This window comes from Megascapheus bottae, chromosome 5 (genome assembly GCF_031878675.1).
Source record: "Megascapheus bottae isolate mThoBot1 chromosome 5, mThoBot2.hap1, whole genome shotgun sequence".
NCBI classification, from domain to species: Eukaryota; Metazoa; Chordata; class Mammalia; order Rodentia; family Geomyidae; genus Megascapheus; species Megascapheus bottae.
Genome location: NC_143513.1, coordinates 85047565 through 85071617, shown reverse-complemented (window position 1 = coordinate 85071617; position 24053 = coordinate 85047565). Strand labels below are relative to the sequence as shown.

The 24053-nt window shown below is 42.7% G+C and overlaps 3 protein-coding genes across 7 annotated transcripts in view; all 3 read left to right on the top strand.

Moving 5' to 3' along the window:
• The window catches only part of Esyt2 (extended synaptotagmin 2), an 89901-nt gene extending 71862 nt beyond the window's left edge, over positions 1–18039 (top strand). For both annotated transcript variants that reach the window (XM_090333615.1, XM_090333614.1), the window contains 8 exons: positions 170–256; positions 2190–2339; positions 4834–5210; positions 7061–7159; positions 7962–8093; positions 8779–8884; positions 15579–15628; positions 15743–18039. In XM_090333615.1, coding sequence (XP_090189741.1) covers positions 170–256; positions 2190–2339; positions 4834–5210; positions 7061–7159; positions 7962–8093; positions 8779–8884; positions 15579–15628; positions 15743–15788 — 1047 coding nt within the window. In that variant the 3' untranslated portion in view covers positions 15789–18039. The remainder of the gene's footprint in view (positions 1–169; positions 257–2189; positions 2340–4833; positions 5211–7060; positions 7160–7961; positions 8094–8778; positions 8885–15578; positions 15629–15742) is intronic.
• Positions 10803–11155, top strand: LOC150063853 (small ribosomal subunit protein eS27). Its single transcript, XM_090333616.1, has one exon. The coding sequence runs from the start codon at positions 10834–10836 to the stop codon at positions 11086–11088; it is 255 nt and encodes an 84-aa protein (XP_090189742.1). The 5' UTR covers positions 10803–10833; the 3' UTR covers positions 11089–11155.
• A 4184-nt stretch (positions 18040–22223) lies between the features above and the next one.
• Ncapg2 (non-SMC condensin II complex subunit G2) overlaps positions 22224–24053 on the top strand; it is a 65032-nt gene continuing 63202 nt past the window's right edge. Inside the window, exon 1 of one of the 4 annotated variants that reach the window (XM_090333609.1) lies at positions 22224–22302. The gene's annotated coding sequence lies outside the window, so the exon portion shown is untranslated. Of the gene's footprint in view, positions 22303–22555; positions 22786–24053 lie in introns of those variants that run through there. The other 3 variants (XM_090333613.1, XM_090333610.1, XM_090333608.1) reach the window with 3 other exon arrangements.

Below are 24053 nucleotides of genomic sequence, written 5' to 3'. Positions count from 1 at the left end.
TTTTCATATTTTTGAATAGTTTCTCATTAATATGATAGTACATCTCAGTAAATATATATCTTAGAATTTGATTGAAGTTATCCTGTGCCTCCAAACATTCAGTAAGTACAGTGCTGGTATTCCTTTTCCACAGCACATATCAGATCTGATGCTGGACTGTTTCTTTCAGATTCGCTACAAAACCAACGAACCGGTGTGGGAAGAAAATTTCACTTTCTTTGTTCACAACCCTAAGCGTCAGGACCTTGAAGTTGAGGTATTTTACTTGCATTTTTAATCTTAATGTGTTTAATAATTAGTACAATAAACTGTACACAATAGGTATAGTTTGATGAGTTTTGGTAGGCACATACAAACACATACACTTATCCATGTGATTTTTTATATATTGCTATGTTCTTTTTTTGCTGTTTTATTTTGGCCAGTCCTGGGGCTTGAACTCAGGGCTTGGGCACTGTCCTTGAGCTTTCTGGAGGCTAGCACTCTGTAACTTGAGCCACAGCACCTCTTCTGGCCTTTTCTGTGTATATAGTACCAAGGAATTGACCTCAGGGCTTCTTATCTGCTAGGCTGCACTCCAGGCCTGATTGGTATGTTCTTTTACAAGCCTACTAACCTTGTTTGTTTTTGAGACAAGGCTGGGATCAAAGGCATGTTCTGCCTTGCCTGGCACTTGTTAATTCTAGCATCTGTTGTATAAATGTCTTAGGATTTTGTATGTAGACTGTGGTACTATCCACTGCTACTGACACTTTTACTTCCCATTGTGCTTCATGCCTGCCTGTCCTGCAGGCTGGTTGGTACATTTGCAGGGAAATGGATGAACCCAGAACAAATCATGTTAAATGAGGTAAGCTAAGCTCAGAGAAAAAAAATGTCACATGTTGGGCTGGGAGTTTGGCCTAGTGGTTAAAGTGCTTGCCTAGCATGCATGAAGACCCGGGTTTGATTCCTCGGTAACATATATAGAAAAAAAGCCGGAAGTGGTGCTGAGGCTCAAGTGGTAGAGCTCTAGCCTTGAGAAAGTCCAAGGACAGTGCTCAGGCCCTGAGCTCAAGCCTAGGACTGGCAAAAAAAAAAAAAAAGTCACATGTTTTCTCCCATATGTGAAAGCTAGATCTAAAATGCAACTGGACATGATAACTTATATAGGACTGGAGAATTCACACACAGAAAGTTAGACTAAATGAGGATACTCTTAAAGGGGGAATCACAGTTCAAAGACAGCCGGGGCACTTTTCTCTCTAGTTAAACACCAGAAAATCAGAAGTAGCACTGTGGCTGAAGAGCTCAGAGGTAGTGCCCACTCCCAGAGTTCAATCTCCATGACCATCCAAAACCCCCAAATACTTAAAAATTAAGCAACATACTTGTAAATAAGTAAGTAACCCTAAGACAAGAAATGCAAAGGGAATTGAAATAATAGTCAGAAGAGAAATTATCAAAAGAAAAATGGAACAGTAAAGCAAAATTATGAAACTTAAACAGTATTAGATCAAATGCCTGTGTTATAAAAGTTCTATGTGTGTTGGGAGTGTGGCTTAGTGGTAGAATGCTTGCCTAGAAAATCCCTGATTCTTTAGTACCACATAAACAGAAAAATCCAGAACTGATGCTTTGGCTCAAGTGGCAGAATGCTAGCCTTGAGAAAAAGAAGCAATAATGATCATCAATGAAATCACAAATTATTTCACTGAGTAAGTAAAGTCAATAAACCTCTTGTCTAACAGAAGATCAGACAAGATCTGACATTAAGATACGTATCTCTTCTCTTCTAGTGTAGAGCAACTGGGCTGTTTCCTTAACTATGCTTATTGTGAATAATGCAGAAATGAGCATGGATGTACAGGTGTCTTTACCATATCCTGACTTGTGTTGTTATAAGTAGATGCCCAAGAATTATGGCTGGTCAAAAGGAATTCTGTTTAGTTTTTTGAGGATTTGACAGAGTGCCTTACTGAGTGCTTATACTAGTTCACATACTCACCCAACAGGGCGGTGGAGTTCCCCACATCCCCACCAACGTTTGTTGTATGAATTCACAATATTCACTAGTCTTAACTGGGGTGAGCTGAAATATTTGCTGTTTTAATTTGAGGTATATTTTTCAAAGGCTAACTTTTAGACCTTTTTACTTATTTCCGTACCTTTTCCCTGAAGCTAAGTGTTTTTTGTTCTATGTTTTGCAGGTCAAAGATGAGCAGCATCAGTGTTCTTTGGGAAACCTGAGGGTCCCCCTTAGTCAATTGCTCACCAGTGATGACATGACTATAAACCAACGATTTCAGCTGAGCAACTCAGGACCAAACAGCACCTTAAAAATGAAGATTGCTCTTAGGGTACTGTACAGTCCTTAATATGGTAGTGGGAAAAGGGAAAGCAGATGTATCCCATGCTGTTCCTGGGTCCCAACTAGTGTGGCAGGTGGTGTAGATGTATAGGGGAGGTGATACAACACCAGTTGACCATAGTGATAGGGACCAGTAGAAAGTTCTTTTAAGGAGAGCAGAACTATAGCAGAGTCTTAGAAATGCAGCTTGAACTTAGACTTACAGATATTCATTAGGCCAGTGGTTTAGAAAGTATCACTCTATCAGAGATAGAATGCCTTCCTAGCAAGCAAATCCCTAGAAACTTTCCGGACTTTCATTGGCTCACAACTCTAATCCTAGCTACTTAGAAGGCTGAGATCTGAGGATCCAGGTTGGAAGCCTGCCTAGGCAAAAAAAAAAAAGAGATAAGGCTTAGAGCCTGGCCTAGTGGTAGGGTGCTTGCCCAGTATGCACAAAGCCCTGGTTTGATTCCTCAGAACCATATACACAAAAGCTGGAAGTGGTGATGTGGCTCAAGTGGTACAGCACTAGCCTTGAGAAAGCTCAAGGACAGTGCCCAGGCTCTGAGTTCAAGCCCCAGGACTGCCTCCCCACCAAAAATAAATAAATAAATAAATAAAAGACTATCTCCAAATCATTATGAAAAAGCTGAAACTGGAGGCATGGCTGAAGTATTAATAGTCTCAGCCACAGCAAAAAAAAGATGAGCAAGAGCAGAAGGCTCTATGTTCAAGCCCTAGTACCAGAGCACATGTGTGTACACACATATATAGTCACTCTTTCTCACCAGCACTATCAATAAACAGTCAATCAATTTTTGTGTATCTAAAACAAAAAGGACTGGGGGCATAACTCAAGTACTAAAGCACTTGCCTAGAAAGGTCAAGGCACTGAATATAAACCCTAGTGCATATATATATATATATATATATATATATATATATATATATTGCCAGGTATGGTGGTGCACATCTATAATCTTAGCTATTTAGGAGGCTGAGATCTGAGGATAATGGTTCAAAGCCAGCCTGGGAACTAATTAAAGTCTGTGAGACTCTTATCTCCCATTAACCACCAGAAAACCGAAAGTGGTACTATGGCTCATAGGAGTAGGGCAGTAGCCTTGAATTGAAGAGCTCAGAAACAGTACCCAGGCCCAGAGTTCAAGTCCCACTGACAAAAAAAAAAAGAAAGAAAATAAATGTACGCATAAACTTATGCATTTAACATATATGTACGTACATACACACAACACACTAAAATAAGCCTGCATTTTTTTATGCTAAGGATTGAACCCAGTGTGTCATTGTCAGGGATGTTAACTGTTTCCTCATATGTTTATTTGCCATTCTTCTTCTGAGTTATCCCCACCCAGAGAATAAACTTTTAAAAATAATTCAATCAGTTGAAGATGTAGTATTGATAGTACTTTTTGTACTTATTTAAGACTCAGGGCACTGATACAGCCTTTGGCTTTGTTTCTTAATATCTGACTTTTGGTAATGATACAATATATAGAGAGCCATGAGCATGTAGATGTTTACTAACATTTAGTTTCTTTTTTTCATATATTTTTATTGTAATTAATAGAAGGGTTACATTACATTCGCCAGATAGAAGGTGCATTACTTCACATACATTGATACCCTTTCTCATGTCTTGGTCCCCATTCCCCCGCCCCCCGCCCCACACCCACATTTAGTTTCTTAAAGGCAAGCCTCAGGTTATCTTTGGAATCCCAGAATAGAGGGCCCAGCAGAGGTCAGATGTTTCTATGAGTGTCTCTGTGTGTATATGTGTGCGCACATGTGTGTGCATATGCATTTGTGTACACACTACTTTTGTCACTTCTCTGGACACAGCCCAGTGCACCAAAGCTGGCAAACAGTGTTTGTACTCTGTTTACTGCTGCCCTGTACTTGGTTGTTTGGGGGTAGTCTTTGTTGTACAATGAATGAGATCTGATTTTTCTTTTCTTTGAACTTACTACCTGTGTAGATTGGGGGATTTCATTTTCTGTCAAAAGTATGTGTTTTAGTGGGCTCTTTTCATGAGAACATTGTTTTGCAAATTGTGAAAGACTGTGTGCAAGAAGAAGAGTCCATAAAAAGACACTGAGGAGGCAGTTTTACTATCAAAACCGCTTTTTCTAGAGCTGTAGCACAGTATGAATTTGATAATCAAATAGTTGAAAAGATAGTACATATTTTTTTTGCCAGTCCTGGGGCTTGAACTCAGGGCCTGAGCACTATCCTTGGGTTTTCTCAAGGCTAGAGCTCTACCACTTGAGCTACAGCACCATTTTGGGCTTATTCTCTGTATGTGATACCCTGGAACCAAACTCAGGTCTTCATGCATGCTGGGCAAGCACTCTACCACTAGTCTGTGCTCCCGGCCCCACTGAGCCAAGTTTTAAAGATGCTTAGAAATGGATGTATCTAACTAGATAAAATCAAGATGTATCCAAATGTTGCCTGAATAACTGGTTTATTGCCTCTAGGTACTTCATCTGGAAAAGCAAGAAAGGCCTCCAGACTACCAACATTCAGCTCAAGTGAAACGACCTTCTGTTTCCAAAGAAGGAAGGAAAATGCCTGTCAAATCTCAAATATCTGCCTCTGGTAGCAGCACTGGTGGCAGCAATATGGCTCCACCCACACCAGTGATTGGGAGCCATGATGACCCTAGAGTGGAAGAAGAGGCCCAACCCATTGAAGCTAGTCCTCTCCCACAGGGAGACCTAGGCAGGAGCTCCTCCAGCCTCCTGGCCTCCCCAAGCCATGTTTCAGCCAAGGAGCCAACACCTAGCATCGCCTCAGACATTTCACTGCCCATCGCCACCCAGGAGCTGCGTCAAAGGCTACGGCAGCTTGAGAAGTAACTATAATTAATGCTTTCAGCATTGTTTATCACAGAGTGTGCATTCCCTATACCACATTGTTAAACAGATTTCCACATGGATGGTTATCAACATGATTAGCTTATGTCCCCACATCAGGGGTTGTTAATACTTGTGCACTAAGGGTTATTGATCCCATCAGAGTGGTTGTTAAGATCATCAGAGTTCACTTCCTCTGTGCCAAGGTTTGTTGTTCTTTACCCCTTCACAGTTCATATTCTATTGCCTTTAGAGTTTTGTCGCTCATACCTAGCGCAGTTGTTAACTCCATCAGAGTTTATAACCTCTATCCCCTATACTGCTTATGGTGGTTTGTACCATCACGAAGAGTCCACATCTCCTGGACCTAGTGTGGTGGTGGTTAATACCATCAGTTCACATCCCCACACAGAAGGTGGTAGTGTACCATATACTATAGTGAAGGAGATAGAATCTTAGGCTAACTAGACTAATTTTGAATTGGGCTTTTGTTTTATAACCTGAGTCTTTGTGTGTATGTGTGTCCGTCATGGGGCTTGATGCTGTCCCTGAGCTTTCCAACTCAAGGCTATTGCCCTCCCCCTTGAGCCACTATACTACTTCCCATTTTCTAGTGGTTAATTGGAGATAAGAATCTCACAGACTTTAGTGCCTGGGCTGGCTTTGAACTGTGATTCTTAGATCTCAGCCTCCTGAATAGCTAGGATCACAGCCATGAGCAGCCATGCCAGGCTAACCTGAGTCTTTGACCTTCAAAATAAAACCTGCTGTTTTATAGGGCCTAAGTGTATAAAATGAAGAATAGTGAAGTGAGAAGTTTGACAAAGTGAGAAAAGCAGGAAGCTTAGCACCATACATTTGCTTCTGGCCAGGGATAGATGGGAATGGTCATCTGTGGACACTTAGGAGTAACATGGGCAGTTTGGCAGAGGGTTGACTTCTTTGGGAAAGAGTGAGTCCACATCCTATTATCACCATTCAGTCCCTCTTGTTTGGATGTTTGTGTTGGTTTTTTTTATTTTAAGCAACGATCATAGCTATGCATATGGTTTCTTAGGATAAAGAGAAAAATAATTATTTGCTTTCATCAGATGCTAACATTTCCTGTGATAAAAGTAAATTGGCCTGAGGCTGTTTTTCCTGCTAAGTTGGGCTGGGACCATAGCCTAATGGTAGAGTGCTTGTCGAGCATGCATGAAGCCCTGGGTTCAATTTCTCAGTACCACATACTTAGAAAAAGCTGGAAGTGGTGCTCAAGTGGCAGAGGGCTAGCCATGAGCAAAAAGTGTCCAAGGACAGTGCCCAGGCAATGAGATAAAGTCCCAGGACTGGCCAAAAAAAAAAAAAAATATATATATATATATGTATATATATGCTAAGTTATGAGAAAACACTACGCGAAGAGTAGGTAATGGTAAGAAGATGTTTGCTCCTTGGTGGCTGTAGTAACACATTTGCAGACATGTGATGTCCTTTGATCCACATTCACTTCTTTCCTTCACACTTTCCATGTCATTACTTTGGAAAAAAGAAATGAGTTACGAGTTGGAGATATATCTCATTGGTAGAGTGTTTGCCTAGCAGGTACAAGGTTATACGGCTACAATCCCAGGACTGATCCCACGATAGGGAGGTCGCTGTGTCATATTCATTTTAGGTACACACTGAAAAACCTTCTAGTAAAATGTGGTTAATTCCAGGAGTTTCAAATGGTATTTTTAGTTCATAAGAAATTTGATTCCTTTTTGAATGAATGACTGGAATGGACCTTACTATGTACACTGTGCCAGTGAACCACATCACTTTGGCAGTAAAAGGAAGGCTGGTAACCTCTGTTCTGTTTTCCCAGTGGGACAACCTTGGGTCAGTCCCCTTTGGGGCAGATCCAGTTGACAATTCGACACAGCTCCCAAAGAAATAAGCTCATCGTGGTGGTGCATGCCTGCAGGTGAGGGCCCAGCTTCTACGACCACTGCTGGTCACGGTTCTTGTCTTTTTATGTGATTTTTGCCTGCCCCATTAGCAGTTGAAAATGATATAAGTAGTTGAGCCTATGAAGACCTTTTGAAAACAGGAAAATAAAATGGGTGACATATAAAACATAAATTTAGACTTCAATTAAATATGTAATTATGGAGCCTCCTGTATGTTCTTGCTATTAAATAATGACTGAGAAGATGAACAGCAGAGCCAACATTGCATAGATAGGTCTGTTGACATCCTGTAGAGTCAGTGAGCAACCTCAGTTGGCTAAATGCTTCACAGTATCTGCCTCATACCAGTTTTCCTTTCAAGTACAGAAGGAAGTGGACCCTGTGCCAGGCAGGGTTTGAGTAGATAGAAACAGCAAAGACTCCTGCTAGAAAGACCTGAATGGCCTCCTGGAGCTTCTTGGGTGCAGCTCCCTTGAGCAAAGTCTGTCTCATGTTTCCTTATCAGGATGAAACAGTAGAATGCTAAGAAACAATGTTACAAGCAAAGAAAGGGGATTTAGATTATTCTGTCTTCCAAGATTGGACTCAGGAAGTGGAGACCAAAGTCTCTCTGACAAAGCTGCTGAAAAGGAGTTTGGGAGAGATGCCAGCAGGCAAATGGAAAAGCAACAACAAACACCTGGTCTACATGGCCTATCACTCCTGTGGCTTCTTGGAGTTGAGATAAACATGAAGTCAGAATTTGACAAAGTAAAAGTGATGATACTCTCATTTTCCTGAATTCTAATATCAGTCTTTTCTGCTTTGTGTCGTAAGAAATCTCATTGCCTTCTCTGAAGACGGCTCTGATCCCTATGTCCGCATGTATTTATTACCAGACAAGAGGAGATCGGGAAGGAGGAAAACACATGTGTCAAAGAAGACATTAAACCCTGTATTTGATCAAAGGTATGGCAGCTGATTTATCTGAGAAGATTGTTGAGTATCAGATTAGGACAGGCCTGAAAAATGTTTTTGAGTTACTAAGGCATCTGAGTCAGCCTCTGTTGAAAAATTAAATGGAAAACCTTTACCACATTTTCAACAGTGTGAACCTCATGTAGAAGTGCCAAACATAGTAGACCAAATTACAAACACTTCACAGGAAGATCAGGGATTAAATAAAATCCAAATTATTGGTGATTCTGAAGAACTTTTCCATTTCTTTTCTTTCTTGATTCGTCATGAGGGTTGAACTTAGGGCCTAGATTCTTTCACCCAAGGATACTACTTTGAGCCACAGCTTCACTTCCAGTTTTCTGGTGATTAATTGAAGATAAGAGTTTCTAGGACTTTTCCTGCCTGGGCTGGCTTTAAACCGGGATCCTCAGACCTCAGCCTCCTGGGAAGCTAGAATTACAAGTGTGAAACACCAGCGCCCAGCTTGGTCTCAGTTTCTTTTAACTCAACTCTATCTTATTAACCACATTTTTATACCAGAATCTTTATTTAAACACAGGACAACCCTATTTTTGAAAGAAAAACCAAATAAACTGACTGAAGTGGTTTCATACCCAGAAATGTCCTTTTCACTTAAAAGGAAAAGTGAACATAATTTTGGAAGAACTTAAGTTGGATTCTGTTGCCATTTCAGCTTTGATTTCAGTGTTTCGTTCCCTGAAGTACAGAGGAGAACGTTGGATGTAGCAGTGAAGAACAGTGGTGGTTTCTTGTCCAAAGACAAGGGGCTTCTTGGCAAAGTAAGTTTTAAAAGAATGCTTGACTGGTTCCTATACTTTGTAAAAATTGAACACTGCCAGAGTGGTACTGTGGGTCAAGTGGTAGAGCACTAGCCTTGAGCTGAACAGCCTAAGGACAGTGCCCAGGCCTGAAGTTCAAGGCCCCATAACTGACAAAAAAAAAAAAAAAAAGTTAACACATCACCGGGGCTGAAAGATTATCCTAGTGGTAGAGTACTTGCCTAGCATGCATCCAGGTTCGATTCCTCAGTATCACATATATAGACAAAAGCTGGAAGTGGTGCTGTGACTCAAGTGGTAGGCTCTAGCCTTGAGAAAGCCCAAGGACAGTGCTCACGCCCTGAGCTCAAGCCAGGACTGGCAAAATTTTTTTTCATATATTTTTATTGTAATTAATAAAAGGGTTACATTATATTCACCAGATAGAAGGTGCGTTACTTCACAAACATTGATACCCTTTCTCATGTCTTGGTCCCCATTTCCTTCCCCCCCATCTCCACCCCTCATCTTGTTTTCCCCCCTTTCCTATCCAATTTCAAATAACCAAATACTCATATATCCAGTATATCAGATAACAAAGTGAAATACTGTAACAATATGAGATAACCAAGGGACAGCAAAGAGATGAGAGATAACATAGTACATTAAGGACAACAATCACTCATATGGCTTTTGTCTCTATATCCTAGAGGTCCTTTCATTTAGTGTCATCCTATATGGCCTTTGGTATCTAGGTTTTGTTCTGTTGTAAATCTCTGCTAGGAGAGTCCAAGGTTTCTATTGATTATGACACATGAGGGAAACCATTGAGCCTATGTTTCTAAGTCTTTCCATTTCCTTAAAAATGGGGCGATGTCATTCTTTCTGACAGCAGCATAGAATTCCAATTTTTAAGCTTGTTTCTTGGATTTGTTCTGTATAATTACCTCTTTTCTCTATGATATCTATTCATATCTTCAAGTCTCAAGACTCTATTGTCTAATGTTAACTTTATTATTTCTTTGCCCTCTTCTTCCTCTTTGTTTTCTTCCTCTTCCTTTTTTTTGGTCAGTCCTGGGGCTTGAACTCAGTGGCCTAGGCAATGCCCTGAACATCTTTTGCTCAAGGCTAGCACTCTACCACTTGAGCCACAGCACCACTTCTGACTTTTTCTGTATGTGGTACTAAGGAATCAAGCCCAAGGCTCCATGCATGTTAGGCTAGCATTCTACCACTAAGCCACATTCCCAGCCTTTCTTTGCCTTCTGTTTGGTCATTTGTAAGCATTTCTGTCTCTTCTTTGCATTCTTGTTTAAGGTCTTATATTGAACACTTCATAGATTTATGTGTATGTTCATCTCTTTTAACTGCGAGGCTATTTTTTCATTGGACTCCTTTGCCATTTCTTGGAATTCATTTACCCTTTGTGCTCTCTATGTAGTCTTGTATTCATGAAATATCTTATAAAAGCTTTCTATTAAAAATACCTACTTTTTGCTGTGTATGTATTAAAAGATTTTAACTTTTTTGTATTTAAAACATTATATTGTCAATAATGTATAGAGGAGTTACAGTTACATTCATCAGGTAGTAGGTGCATTACTTCTCACACATGGATACCCTTGTCATATTTTTGTTCCTCCCTCTACCCCTTCCCAATCATCTTTTTCCCCCTTCCCTATTTCAAATAAATAAATGTATATACAATAAACCAGGTATCAAAGTCAGATACAGTAACATGAAATTAACCATAAGGGCAAAAAAAGAGAATAGATATAATATAGTACATTAACAACAAGATGAGGGGCGGGGGTGGGGGGAGGGAAATGGGGACCAAGACATGAAAAAGGGTATCAATGTTTGTGAAGCAATGCACCTTCTATCTAGTGAATATAATGCAACCCTTCTATTAATTACAATTAAAAAATATATGGAAGGCCTTTCCAGCTGTGACAACTCCTCCTGAAAACATGCCTCTCGCAAAGGATCTCCTTCATCCCTCTCCTGAAGAGGAGAAGAGGAAACACAAGAAGAAGCGCCTGGTGCAGAGCCCTAATTCCTACTTCATGGATGTGAAATGCCCAGGATGCTATAAAATCACCACAGTCTTTAGCCATGCACAAACAGTAGTTTTGTGTGTTGGTTGCTCCACTGTCCTCTGCCAGCCTACAGGAGGAAAAGCGAGGCTTACAGAAGGATGTTCCTTCAGAAGGAAGCAGCACTAAAAGCACCGTGAACCAAGATGAGTGGGAAACTGTCCCAATAAACACATTTTGGATTAAAAAAAAAAAATATATATATATATATATAAGAAAAACAACAATCACACAAGAAAAATCGCTTGTTTCCATATCCTAGAGTTCATTTCATTTAGTCTCCTATATGACCTTATGTATAAAGGTTAAGAGCTATTCTAATCCTCTGCTAAGAGTGTCCTAGATGTGTACTAATTATTACAAGTGAGGGAAGCTATACAACCTATGTTCCTTTGGGTCTGCAATTCACTTAATACAATTTTTTCCAAGTCTTTCCATTTCCTTACAAATGGGACGATATTCTTTCTGATGGCAGCCTAGAATTCTATTGTGTATAAGTACCATATCTTCTAGATCCATTCATCATATTTTAAATGACAAGTTAAACAAGTATTTAGAATGGAATTTTACTGGGCGTGGTAGCTCTGCCTGTAATCCTAGCTACTCAGGAGGCTGAGATCTGAGGATCTCAGCCAGCCCAGGCACAAAAAGACTGAGACTCTTATCTCCAATTAACCTATAGAAAATAGGAAATGAGGCTTGGCTCCATAGTAGGGTGGTAGCCTTGATCTGAAGAGCTCAAGGACAGCACCCAGGCCAAGTTCAAGGCACATGACCCACAAAAAACAAACAAAAAAGAATAAAAAAGAATGGAATTTCTATATGCAATCACTGGCACATAAATTTAAGAGCAAAATTAAAATTAAGCTAAGAGTTGTAAACTGAGAGTTTGTCATAGATTTATATCAATCTATATATCAATGTCTAGATAATATATATCCCATTGTAGGTTTATATGTCTATGTAGTTATATCTCCAAGTTCATGTCAATGATCTTGAATACTCAAGTAGAGTCATTGCTCTTGTATTGTTTGGATCTAATATTCACATATCAAGGAGACCATGCACCTTTTGTTCCTTTGGTCTTGACTTATATCACTCAATATGATTTTCTGTAGTTCCAAGGACAGTGTTCAGGCCCTGCCAAAAAAAAAAAGTCTTATAGAATTCTGCAGTGAAACCATCTGGGCCTGGGCTGCTCTTAGTTGGCATGTTTCTGATTGCTTCCTCTATCTCATTGAAAAAATACCCACTTTTGACTTTAGTAGCCTAGTTTGCATGGTTTCTTCTAGGGCGTTCTCTGTTTTATTGATACCTGGTTGTTTTCTGTGGTTTTATTATTTCTTTAATTTCTTGTATTTGTATTTATCTGATAGATTTTACCCATTTGAAAATCTTTTTGTTTTGACTGTCAGGAGTCTTGAGATCTTTTTCTTCTTCTTTTGTTCTTATGGGTCATGGGGCTGGAACTCTGGGCTCTTCAGCTCAAGGTTACCACCTATCTATCCCTGGGCCTGAGCGTTGTCCTTGAGCTCTTCAACTCAAGGCCACCACCTTTGCCCTGAGCCATAGCCCCACTTCCTGTTTTCTTGTGATTAATTGGAAATAAGAGTCTCACGTTATTTAGTGCCTGGGTTGGCTTTGAACAGAGATCCTTCTGAGTAGCTAGGATTATAGGCATGAACCATTATGCCTGGCCTGGAGATCTTAATAGGTTATTCTCTGTGTTCTCTGTTGACTGGGCAGCTGATGGTTTGATCTTTTTTTTTTTTAAACTTTATTTATTTAATGGGTGGTGGGGCTTGAACTCTGGGCCTGCATACTGTCCCTGAGCTATTCAGCTCAAGGCTACTGTTTTACCCCTGAGCCACAGCCCCACTTCCAAATGATGGTTTGATCTTTTGTTGTGATTTTCTTATCTAGATTCAGGATTTGTAAAGACTATTCAGAGCAGGTATGGAGTTCAATCATCATCTGGAGCAGTGAGTTAGTGCTGAACTATCTGTTAAAATATTAGGGTACTAGGCATGGCAAGAATGGAGAAGAATCAATTTCCAGAGAGATCTATGGGTAAAAAAGATACAAGACAGGGCTAGGAGTTTGGTCTAGCGGTAGAGTGTTTGCCTAGCATGCACAAAGACCCAGGTTCTATTCCTTGGTACCACATATACAGAAAAAGGTGGAAGTAGTGCTCTGTGGCTCAAGTGTTACAGCTATAGCCTTGAGAAAGCTAGTGCTCAGACACTGAGAGCTTGAGAAAGGACACTGCTCAGACCCTGAATTCAAGCCCCAGTCAATACTGGCCGGAAAAAAAAAAAAAAAGATACAAGAATGTAGAGGAGTTGGAGAAAAGAAGGTAAAGAGGACAGAAAATGCATGTAAGGGAAGGAAAAAATAAGAAAGAGAAGCCATTCGACCTACCCTAATGAAGTAACCAGGGGTGAGAGGAGATACATCTAAATCCCTAAACCCCAGTGTACTCTAAACAGCTTTTGCCAGGTGTTAATAGTCACCTACTTAATCACCTTTTCAGTTTTAAATGGAGAAAGGCAATATAGAGAAGAAAAACAGAGAATATGTACATACATATATACACGTGTATACAAACATATACACATATATAAATAAAGCCAAAAATGAGAAAATGCATAAACTAAAAAACAAAAATGAAAGAAAAATTTTCTATTCAAAATGTTCAGGCTACTTTGGAGAGCACTAGAGAATATAGGAATAGGTCTTGGTGTCTTTTGGTCTTTATCATCCTCTATGTTCTCCCACCCTCCTTCTGGTAATTTAGGGGAAGGGATGGGGTTGCAATCACAAAGGCTGGCACAGAAGTTCTTATTCCTTCAGTTTACTTGAGGCTGCAGGTAAGTTGGTTTGCCCTCGGCTGGAGCCTGCTGACCTCTGGTAGATTCCCCTGCCCTCCCCCATTAGCTGTGGCCTGGACAGGGTCATTGCCATGGAGCTCAGTTTTCTCCTCTCTTATTTCTGCTCTCCACTCAGCAGATAACACAGTAATTTAAACACAACTGACGATGATGCAGGACTTACTTAAAGATCCCCAGCACCAGCCTGAGAATTTGGCCTACTGGTAGACTACTTGCCTAGCATGCACGAAGACCTAGATTCCAGTCCTTGGTATCACATACATAGAAAAGCCTAAAGTGATGCTGTGACTCCAGTGGTAGAGCTCTAGCCTTAAGGAAAAAGTCCAAGGACAATGCTCAGGCCCTGACTTCAAGCCCCAAGACTGTGTAAGGTATATGCAAAACTTAAAACTGTTATTTTTGAAAATTCTTTTTGTTTTTTTTTTGCCAGTCCTGGGCTTGAGCTCAGGGCCTAGCACTGTCCTTGGACTTTCTCAAGGCTAGAGCTCTATCACATGAGCCTCAGCACCATTTCCGGCTTTTTTCTATGTATGTGGTACTGAGGAATTGAACCCAGCTCTTCGTGCATGGTAGGCAAGCATGCTACAACTAGGCCAAACTCCCAGCCCTGAAAATTCTTTTTGATTTTTAAAAATTCATTGATTTTTTTAACCATACTTGGTCAAAACTATATGTGATAAGTCTTTGAGTAAGGAAAGCTTACTGTCTGTCTTTCCAGGGTTAGCCCTTATCCATCTATTTCTTTCTACTAGGCTCCATCTCATATCTGCCACAACCTCTTTTAATGCCATTAAAATTTGAAGCTAAGCTGGGTGAGGTGGCTCCTGCCTGTAATCCTAGCTACTCAGAAGGCTGAGATGTGAGAGTTACAGTTCAAAGCCAGCCTGGTCACCAAAGTCAGAGAGACTCTTATCTCTTATCCAATTAACCACCAGAAAACCAAAAGTGGCTCAAGGGTTAGGGTAGTAGCTTAGAGCTGAAGAGCTCAGGGACAGCTCCCAGGCCCAGAGTTCAAGTCCCATGACCAACAAGAACAACAAAAAAATTGAACAAAAAAAATGAATTGATCTATTAGTTGAGTCAGACCTGCAAGATTCAATCACTTCCCCATAGTCTATTAGGTTGTGGTGACGCTTTTATCACAGGAACCTTTTGGGAAATACTTCACGCATAAACCATAGTACTGACATTAGTGATGTATTTATTGATATCCCCATAAATTTCCTTTACTAATGTCTTATAATAATTTAATCTTCTTTTGTGTTAATACCAAGGCTTGAACTCAGGTCTCAGCCATTGTCCCTTAGCTTTTTCATTAATAGCTAGTGCTCCTACCACTTGAGCCACAGCTCCATTTCCAGTTTTTTGGTGGTTAATTGGAAATGTCTGGTTTTGAACCTTGATCCTCAGATCTCACCCTCCTGAGTAGCTAGGCTTAGAGATGTCAGCCACTGGAGCTCAGCATAACTTACTCTCAAAACTATTGGATACAAGAAGTATCTCTTAGAGGGCTGGGAGCATGGACTAATGGTAGAGTGCCTGCTTAGCATGCACGAAGCCCTGGGTTTGATTCTTTGGTACCACATACACAGAAAAAGCCAGAAGATTGAAGAACTGAGAGCCTCAAAAAAAAGGAGAGGACTAGATTAAGAAAAGAGAAGATTAGAGAAGCAATAAAAGACTTGAATTTCTTTGCCCCTTTCATAAGCCACTTCTTTGGACCCACAGGTGCTGGTTGCTCTGGCATCTGAAGAACTGGCCAAGGGCTGGACACAGTGGTGAGTATTCTGTCCCTTGGCTGTGTATGAGTGATGTTCCAGAAAGCCCAGCATGAACCTATCACCTACCATGAGCCTGGAACTTGTCTGTCATGCTCTTCTTTGCTTTCTTAGGTATGACCTCACAGAAGATGGGACAAGGCCACAGGTGGTGACATAGCCACACTGGACATGACACATCTTTCTCAGCGTATCTTGACTTGGAATGCACCTTCCTACAGATGTACCAATGCTATTTTTTATAATCTCATGTATTGAATTATTCATATCTTAATTTTATAAAACAGTGGCATTTTAAACTGGTTTGGCAGATATTATCGTTAAAATTCTATGTTGAATTTCCTCTAGTGCTTCACCAAGTACTGTTATGTGCAGTGCGGTGACCTCATGCTGTACTGGATGTCAGTTTAGGAGCTTGCTTTATTACTGACTTGTTCTACATCATTGAGGTGCACTAGGTCGTGTAAATAGCCTGTATTTTTATAATTTCAACATACTGGCTTGGATTCAGGAAAAAAATGTATCAAGGAAATACTTCCTTTAAAAGCTCATTAAGCCATGTGCTGGTGGCCTCATGCTTGTAATCCTAGCTACTCAGGAGCCTGAGATCTGGGAATCATGGTTCAAAGCCAACCCAGGCACAAAAATCTATGAGACTCTTACCTCCAATTAACTATCAGAAAATTGCTAGTCCTCAAGGAGTAGAGCACTAGCCAGCCTTGAGCTGAAGAGCTCAGGGACAACACCCAGGCACATAGTTCAAGCCACATGACATACCCCCCGCCTCCAAAAAAAAAAGCTCACAAGGCCAATGCCTGTAATCCTAGCTACTCAGGAGGCTGAGATTGGAGGATTTTGGTTTAAAGCCAGCCCAGGTACAAAGGGGCACCAAAAAATAGGTGAGACTCTTTTATCTCTAACCCCAGAAAACCAGAAATGGCTCTGTGGCTCAAGTAGTAGAGTACTAGGCTTGGATTGAAGAGCTCAGGAACAGTGCCCAGGCTGAGAGTTCAATCCCCATGACCGACATACATACATAAATCAATCAATAAATAATCATTTTCATCTGTACAGCAAACAGTTTTCAGTGACCTGTTTTGTAATTTTAAAAGGGAAAATGGAAAAATAATTTTCACATATTCTTGCTCATTATGAATGATCAAAGGACTCAAAATAATAACATTTAAAAAATATAAAAATGTTATTGAGGAGTCAGTGAAGGGCTAAGGAAATGAGTAATACAAAGTATCAAGAAAATTGTCATGCTTTATAAATCAGAGTGTATTTGTCTAAAATTTCTTACATAAAGAAGAAATGTCATATTTTTCATTGCTTGTAACTGATTTGTGAAATTGTACAAAGATGCACACCTGCTGGGTTGGTGATGCAAACCTGTAATACCAGCACTCAGGAGGCTGAGGCAGGAGGCTGTGCAGTGAAACCCTGTCTCAGAAGCAAAGTTGTATGTATACTTTATGCTTTTCTCAAAAGATAGAGACTTTTAGTGTTAGCAGGTAAGCTCTTGTTCCACCAGCTGTTGGTCATGTTTTCAGTGCTTCCTGGTCTTTCCTGCACTGTCAGGTTGTGAGACAGGTCAGGAGGAGCAGATAGGACATTGCATTTGAAGCAGAACCTTTCATTGTACCTCAAAACTGGAGGTGCTGCCCTTCAGCTGATGCACATCAGCTGTGGTCTACACTGTTCCCTGGGCTTCCTTGATTTATGCCACGACAAACCTTAATATTGGAATTTTTTTTCTTTTTCAATGATAAGAAGCATGGTGTTTTTTTTTTTTTACATACTTAATCCCAGAAACCTCTTGTGAGATGAGGCTCAATAGGTGGCAGCATTATACGCTATGCATGCCTGTGTATGACATTTGCTCATAGGAAGAAATATTGTCCGTGTGTATGTTGAGCTGTAGGATGAAAAATGCTTTCTTGGCCATGAGAACACTTAGAACAATCTGTACTACTGGACATACAACTTTGTTCTGAAAATTGGAGATGTTCTTTTTACATCTTACTGGAAGCAGTTATGGGTAGCTCATGTGATCAAATGTACCAAAGTGCCTATGGTGAATGCTGATTGCCATTTCTAGGTGTTCCCGTCTAGTGTGTAACTTACCTTGTACACCGTAAGTGAGTTTGTAATGAATTCTACATTCCACAGCACATCATGTGTAACCATAGGACTAATGAAGTCTCACTCCTGTCTGCTAACATGTTTTCTACCGTCTTTCTCTAGTTACCAAGTGGTATATAGGAAGTTTTGAGTATGTCATACATAGGAATATATGTTTCCTCCCTCCCTCCCCCCTTTCCTTCCTTTTTTATCAAGAGGTCAGTCCTTATTTTTTCTTACTCTTTTTTTTCTCTGTTCTGTTCTGTTGGGTTGTTTTCTTTTGTTTGTTTCTTGTTTGTTTTTGCCAATATTGGGACTTGACTTCTGTCTCTGAGCTTGTTCACTCAAGACTGGCACCAAAACACTGGAGCCACAGCTCCACTTCTGGCCTTTTGGGGGGTGGTTCATTAGAGATCAGAGTCTTACAGACTTTCTTGCCTTGGTGGCTTCAAACCATGATCATCACATACCAACCTTCTGAGTAGTTAGGAGACATTGGCTCCCTGCAGCTATGCTCTGTTAATAGCAGACAATAGGTGTTTATTTTTTGTTTGGGTTTTTTTCTTTTGAACATCAGTTGCTTATTCATAGTATTATATTTTTTTATTTTTAAAAAATCGGGTCCTTGGGCCGGGAGTTTGGCCCAGTGGTAGAGTGCTTGTCTAACGTGCATGAAGACCCAGGTTCAATTTCTCAGTACCACATATATAGAAAAAAGCCAGAAATGGTGCTGCAGCTCAAGTGGTAGAGCTCTAGCCTTGATTAAGTCCAAGGACAGTGCTCAGGCCCCGAGTTCAAGGTCCAGGATTGCCCCCCCCCCCAAAAAAAAATCAGGTCCATTGATGGGCTTCTATAAAGATGTATTCATTGGAATTTTATCATTCCAGGAATTTTTACCAATATCCTAAATATCTAGGTTTTACACCCATATACTTAGTGTGTTTGATGTGTATCTTATTTATGGAATGCCTTATATAAGCAATTTGGCAGAAATATGATATTAAGGATACAGAGCCCAATGAAAGTCCATGTAGGAGCACATGTTGCCATACTGCATTGAGAGTCGGGGAGCTGCCATCAGGAAAGGAGCATGGATACAGCCTCCCACCTGTAGCGTTGGACTATCCAGTAGTCATCTGCATGCTTCTGTAAAGAAGGAAAGAAGGGAAAGAGAAAGGGACACCTGGAACCCTGAGGTAGCCCAGATGCACTTCTGTTTCCTCCATGGGGTAGATGGGAAGTTATCCTCCAGGTGTTTCTCAACATTTCAGTATTTGGATGATGGAAAACACCTCAACCTATTTTCTTAGAATTACTTTCAGGTTTTAGTAATTGGTTTGTAGTTTTTAGTAATGGGTTTTTCTAGACAAAAGGGAACTTCACTTCCTTCTTGGAGCCAAACCAATATTAACTCAGATTAATCTGAAGTGCAGGTTTGCTGGCTCAAACACAGGGTATGCTTATCCTGTGCCTTAGAGTATAGAAGTGCTGTTCTAAGTGTCAGATGGAAGCAGAAGAAGCCTTGTAGCTGTATTGACCAAAATGTATATTGTGCACTTTGATAAATGCTTATCAAGAGGTCAGTACTTATTTGAGACCTAAGGCCTAGGCCTCTGGTCATTGTGGGGACTGCACTCATTCTGTTTTCTGTGCCGACTTCAGTCCAGGTGTATAACCGACTGCCAGGAAAGGACAGCAGAGGGGTTGTTAAAATCTTAACTAATTTTACACAACAATGCATGTATTTATTCAATAAAACTTTTGTGATAGCTCACTGTGCTTTGCTTTGCTTTTGTCTTTTGAAGGAACTTTTAGTGTGGGACCAGATAATTTCTACAGTTTATGTAGTGTACCATATGTATTTGCTGTCGTGAATTCTCTCATTTTTCAGACAGTTGGGTACTATTCTTGTTCCCACCCTAAGCTGCCTCCTGCATCTGATGTGTGGGCTGCACAGAGTCCACCATGGCATGTGGTTCTTGCCTGGACAGACACAGCTTCTTCTGGTAGACTGCCTGTGCCCACCTGCTGAATAAATAATTTTTATGACCCTCAATGTTACAAATGCCAAAATGTAAAAAGAGCTACAGCCGGGCACCGGTGGCTCACGCCTGTAATCCTAGCTACTCAGGAGGCTAAGAGCTGAGGATCAAGGTTCACATTAGCTCTGGGCTGAAGAGCTCAGGGACAGTGCCAGATCCAGTGTTCAAGTCCCATGGCCAACGACAACAAAAAGAGCCACACTTAGACAGATTTTAGTCCAACTATTGAATGCCAAACAGATAAATCCTCTAGAGAAAGATTCCACATGCTTCTCAGCAACAAAAGAGCTGGTTCTCCTTGGAAACTGGAGAACAGAAGTGAGATGGCAGGTTCAAAATGCCAAGAAGTCTGTCTTCTACAACAGCTGTCCAAAGATGAAGGTGAAATTCACTCATTGCCATTTTTATTTATTTGGGGGGGGTGTTCATGGGGCTTGAACTCCACCTGGGTGCTGTCCCTGAGCTCTTCAGCTCAAGGCTGCAGGCAAGTTGAGGTTAGAAAGCAGCTTTAGGGATGGTTACAGGAATTCCTCTTCACCCCTTTGAAGAGCAAAAGGCCAATGATACGGGCTTACTCCAATGAGTGGATTCTGGCTCCTTTGGCCTCATAGCAACTCAGTTTGGCTCCAGTGAACTTGAGTTCTGTATGTTATTTTTAACTTTGCTGACTGGAATAGGATCTGAGCAGCCATTGTCACAGCTGGCAAAACTTTGTCACTCCTATTTGTGAAGAGGAATTGTGAGAGATGTGTTGTAGTGTTTTGTTCTATAACAAAATTCCCAAGATTGGTGGTTTATAAGGACAGAGATTACTTAGTTCTATTTCTGAGGCTGGGAAGGCAAGGTCAAAATATTCCTCAGTGACACTCTAGGGAGGGCTGGAGGGAGGCTGCCTCTTCCTGACCGTTGGGTACTGAGTTTGTGATGCTCTAACAAAGAATTTCAGGATGCATCAAGGTAGAGACCCACATAGTTTAGTAGTAAAGCAAAAGCAAAGGTCGGTAATATGCAACCTCGAGTGGATTGGGCACATCTGATAGCAGGTGCAATAAGTGCTCTCACATCACACATATTTATGGTTGTTTGGCTCAGATTCACATTAGGAAAAGTGATTTGAGGGGCTGAAAGCATGGCCTAGTGGTAGAGTGCTTGCCTAGCATTCACGAAGCCCCTGGTTTCATTCCTCGGTACCACATGCACAGAAAAATTCGGAAGAGGTGCTGTGGCTCAAGTGGTAGAGCTCTAGCCTTGAGAAAGCCCAAGGACAGTGCCCAGGCCCTGAGCTCAAGCCCAGGACTGGCAAAAAAGAAAAAAAAAAGTGCTTTGATGTTACACCTCCTATATTTAGTCATTTTTTGTTGTTCTTAGCAATTGGTTTCAAAGATGTAAACATTGGTGTGCTCACTCCGTCACTGGTGTAGGTGTTTTTGAACATCTCTCCAAGGGAAGGATCGATTCTGCCCTACGAGTCCCACAGTGCACGGTGAAGGTAAATATTTTTCTTTGCAAACACTTTGCCCCCAGAGGACCATCTTCCCCAGTGCTGTGTTGCAGCTATTTTAAAGACATCTTTGCTCAATTCCCAGCGCACCCTAATCATCTGGGCAAGTGGGCAGATCAGAGGAAGGCAGTCCCTCCTTTCTCTCCCAAGTGTTGCACCTTGTGAGAGCGTCGGCTCAGCGTCCAAATCAATCCAGTCTCGCGTTGGCGAGGCTCGCTGTGATGGTCACACACGCCAGGAACGCATCTCTTCATACACACGCTGGGGACAAGGAAGTGACAGCTGTGGCGGCGCACCCTGAAACCGCAGGCATTCCTTTCTGGGTGCTGTCCCGGGCTTTTCCACCCACGCCACTGCCGGGGTCCTGAGCGGTTTACCTGCAGGTGGCCCTCGCACGGGCCCGTCCTGGCGGCGGCGAGCCCTAGCCTCCGAGCCCCGCTCCCGACGCCCTTTTCTCCTAGACAGGGAGGCCGCGGGCGCGGGACGCCAGCCCCGCCGTCAGGCCCGCGGGCTCCTTTCCAAGGTTACACCAGTTAAAAAATCACGAAAAAGAAGAGAGAGGAGACGGAGGGCTGGGCGGGGATCGGGGGGAACGCCGCCCGGCCGCGGCAGGACGCCCGCCCCGAGGGCCGCGGGCTCCCGAGGCCGCCCGTCCCCACCCTTCCGCCTCCGCCCATTCTCACCACGGATTGGTCGAGCGGTCGCGGCCGGGGACGTCAGCGCCGACGGAGCCTGGCTCGGGCTTCCTCGTGCGCAGCCGCGGGCGTGACGGCGCCCAGGCCCCGCCCAGAAGGCGGCCCTGGAGGGAGGAAGGCGGCGAGCCGGAGCCGCTGGAAGCCGAGGGCGTGTGGGAGGGGCCCGGCCGGCGCCCCGGTTCTCGCGAGAGTGGGTCTGGTGACGCGCGCCAGGGCGGGAGCGTCGTGGGCGCGCGCGGGTGTGTTTGAATCTGGTCCGAGAGCGGGAAGCCGCGGGTGCCCGGTTCCGCGAGCGCTGCCGGTGCTCCTCAGGTGAGGTCCCGGGCCAGGCGAGCCGGCGAGCGGCCTGGCCCGCTCCGCGTGCCGGGCGGGCGAGGGGCCCGGAAGAGGAGCCGCCGGGCGGTGGGGGGCAGCGTCCGCGGGCTGGCCGGCCCCGGCCCCGACCGAGACGCGGCCCGCCGCGGGCACGCGGGGCACCGGCCCCGCGCCCTGGACGCCGGGTCAGTCCGGCCCCGGCCCTGCGGTCGGGGACGTGCGCGCAGAGTCCCGGCAGGACAGAGGCATTGGTTGTGCGGTTGCTGTCTGTCTGTATTTTCGTCGGTCCTGGGCCTCGAGCGCTGGGCCCGAGCACCGTCCCTCCGCTCTCCAGCTCAGGGCCAACGCTCCCACGGAGCCCCGGCGCCGCTGGCTGTTTCGTTCCCGGCCGGGGCCTGACTCCGGGCCTGGGTGCGCCCCAGGGCTCCCCGAGCCACCCCGAGACACAGCCCACGTTGTCTCTTTCTGTGATTATTGGAAGTAAGAATCCTAGGAACTTCCTTGTGCTGGCTTTGAGCCTCGATTCTCGGGTCTCAACCTCCCGAGTAGCCAGAGTACCGGCGTGAGCCACAGGCGCCCTGCTGACACTGATTTAGTCATCGTATTGTTCAGTAGCCAGATTGTTGCTAGCCTTCTCCGCCCTTTTCTTTCATTTTGTTTTCTTTTTTTGATGGTATTGGAGTTTTTGCTGTACTGCTGGAGCCATGCTCTAGCTTCTATTTTCTTTTCTTTTTTGGTGCCAATATTGGGGCTGAAACTCGAGACCTGGGCCCGGTCACTGCTTTTGCTCAAGACTAGCTTCTACCGCTTGAGCCACGGCCCACTTCCGGCTTTTTTTTTGGGGGGGGGGGGAGTCGTAATTTATTGGAGATAAGCATCGGAGGGACTTTCCTGCCTAGGCTGCCTTTGAACTGTGATCAGATCTCAGCCTACTGAATAGCTAGGATAACAGGCGTGAGCTACCAGTGTGCTTGGCCTCCCCACTATTTCTTGATGAGCTGAAAGGCTCACTTCATAATTTCACCATTTGAGTTAAGCAATAAGGAGGCTGACCTTTTGCTTTACGTGCTTGGAAGACATCAAAATGATATTTTCTACTTCTGTTTGTTCACTTGGAATTTAAGAACCAGGACTATATATATTTAGGGTGATTCCTATCTCCACAATGGTTGCCAATAATTTTTCGTGTTGCTGTATTTATAACAGAGAACACTGTTTTTATTCTTAATATGAGGGGTCCTATTGCGAATATGTTTAATCATTTGCTGTGACTTTGTCTTTAGCTCTATTTTTATTTAATAGATGATACGAGCACTAGATGATGTAAATGTAGAGTAGAATTTTCTGGGAGTGGTTAGATTTACCTGGGTCCTCTGAGCTCTCTTTATCCTACTGGGAGGAAGGTTAATGCAATAACAAGCTCCAGGGTGACCCCAGTGCTTCTGTTGTGGTTCTCACTTTAATTAACAAGCTCTGGCTTTAACAACAAGAAGATAATGAAGTGGGATCTCTGGATGGACAAATAGCCCTATAGAAAAGGAGTCTTCCAAGTTTGGCTGTAGGGGATTAGTCTGTTCTGACCCATCATCTATCTAACATACTAAAAGGGAAAACTGGTGAGCTTCCTGGGGCCATTTGGATTCCCTTAAATTACAATTAGTAATAATATTATTTTAATAATAGCCTCAGATTTCAGATTATTGTAACTTAGAAACTATTATAGGTAGTATAGGAATTTTTTTTATGGT

Excerpts from the sequence above, each read along its gene's own strand:
- LOC150063853 (XM_090333616.1), top strand. The coding sequence starts at position 10,834 with ATGCCTCTCGCAAAGGATCTCCTTCATCCCTCTCCTGAAGAGGAGAAG.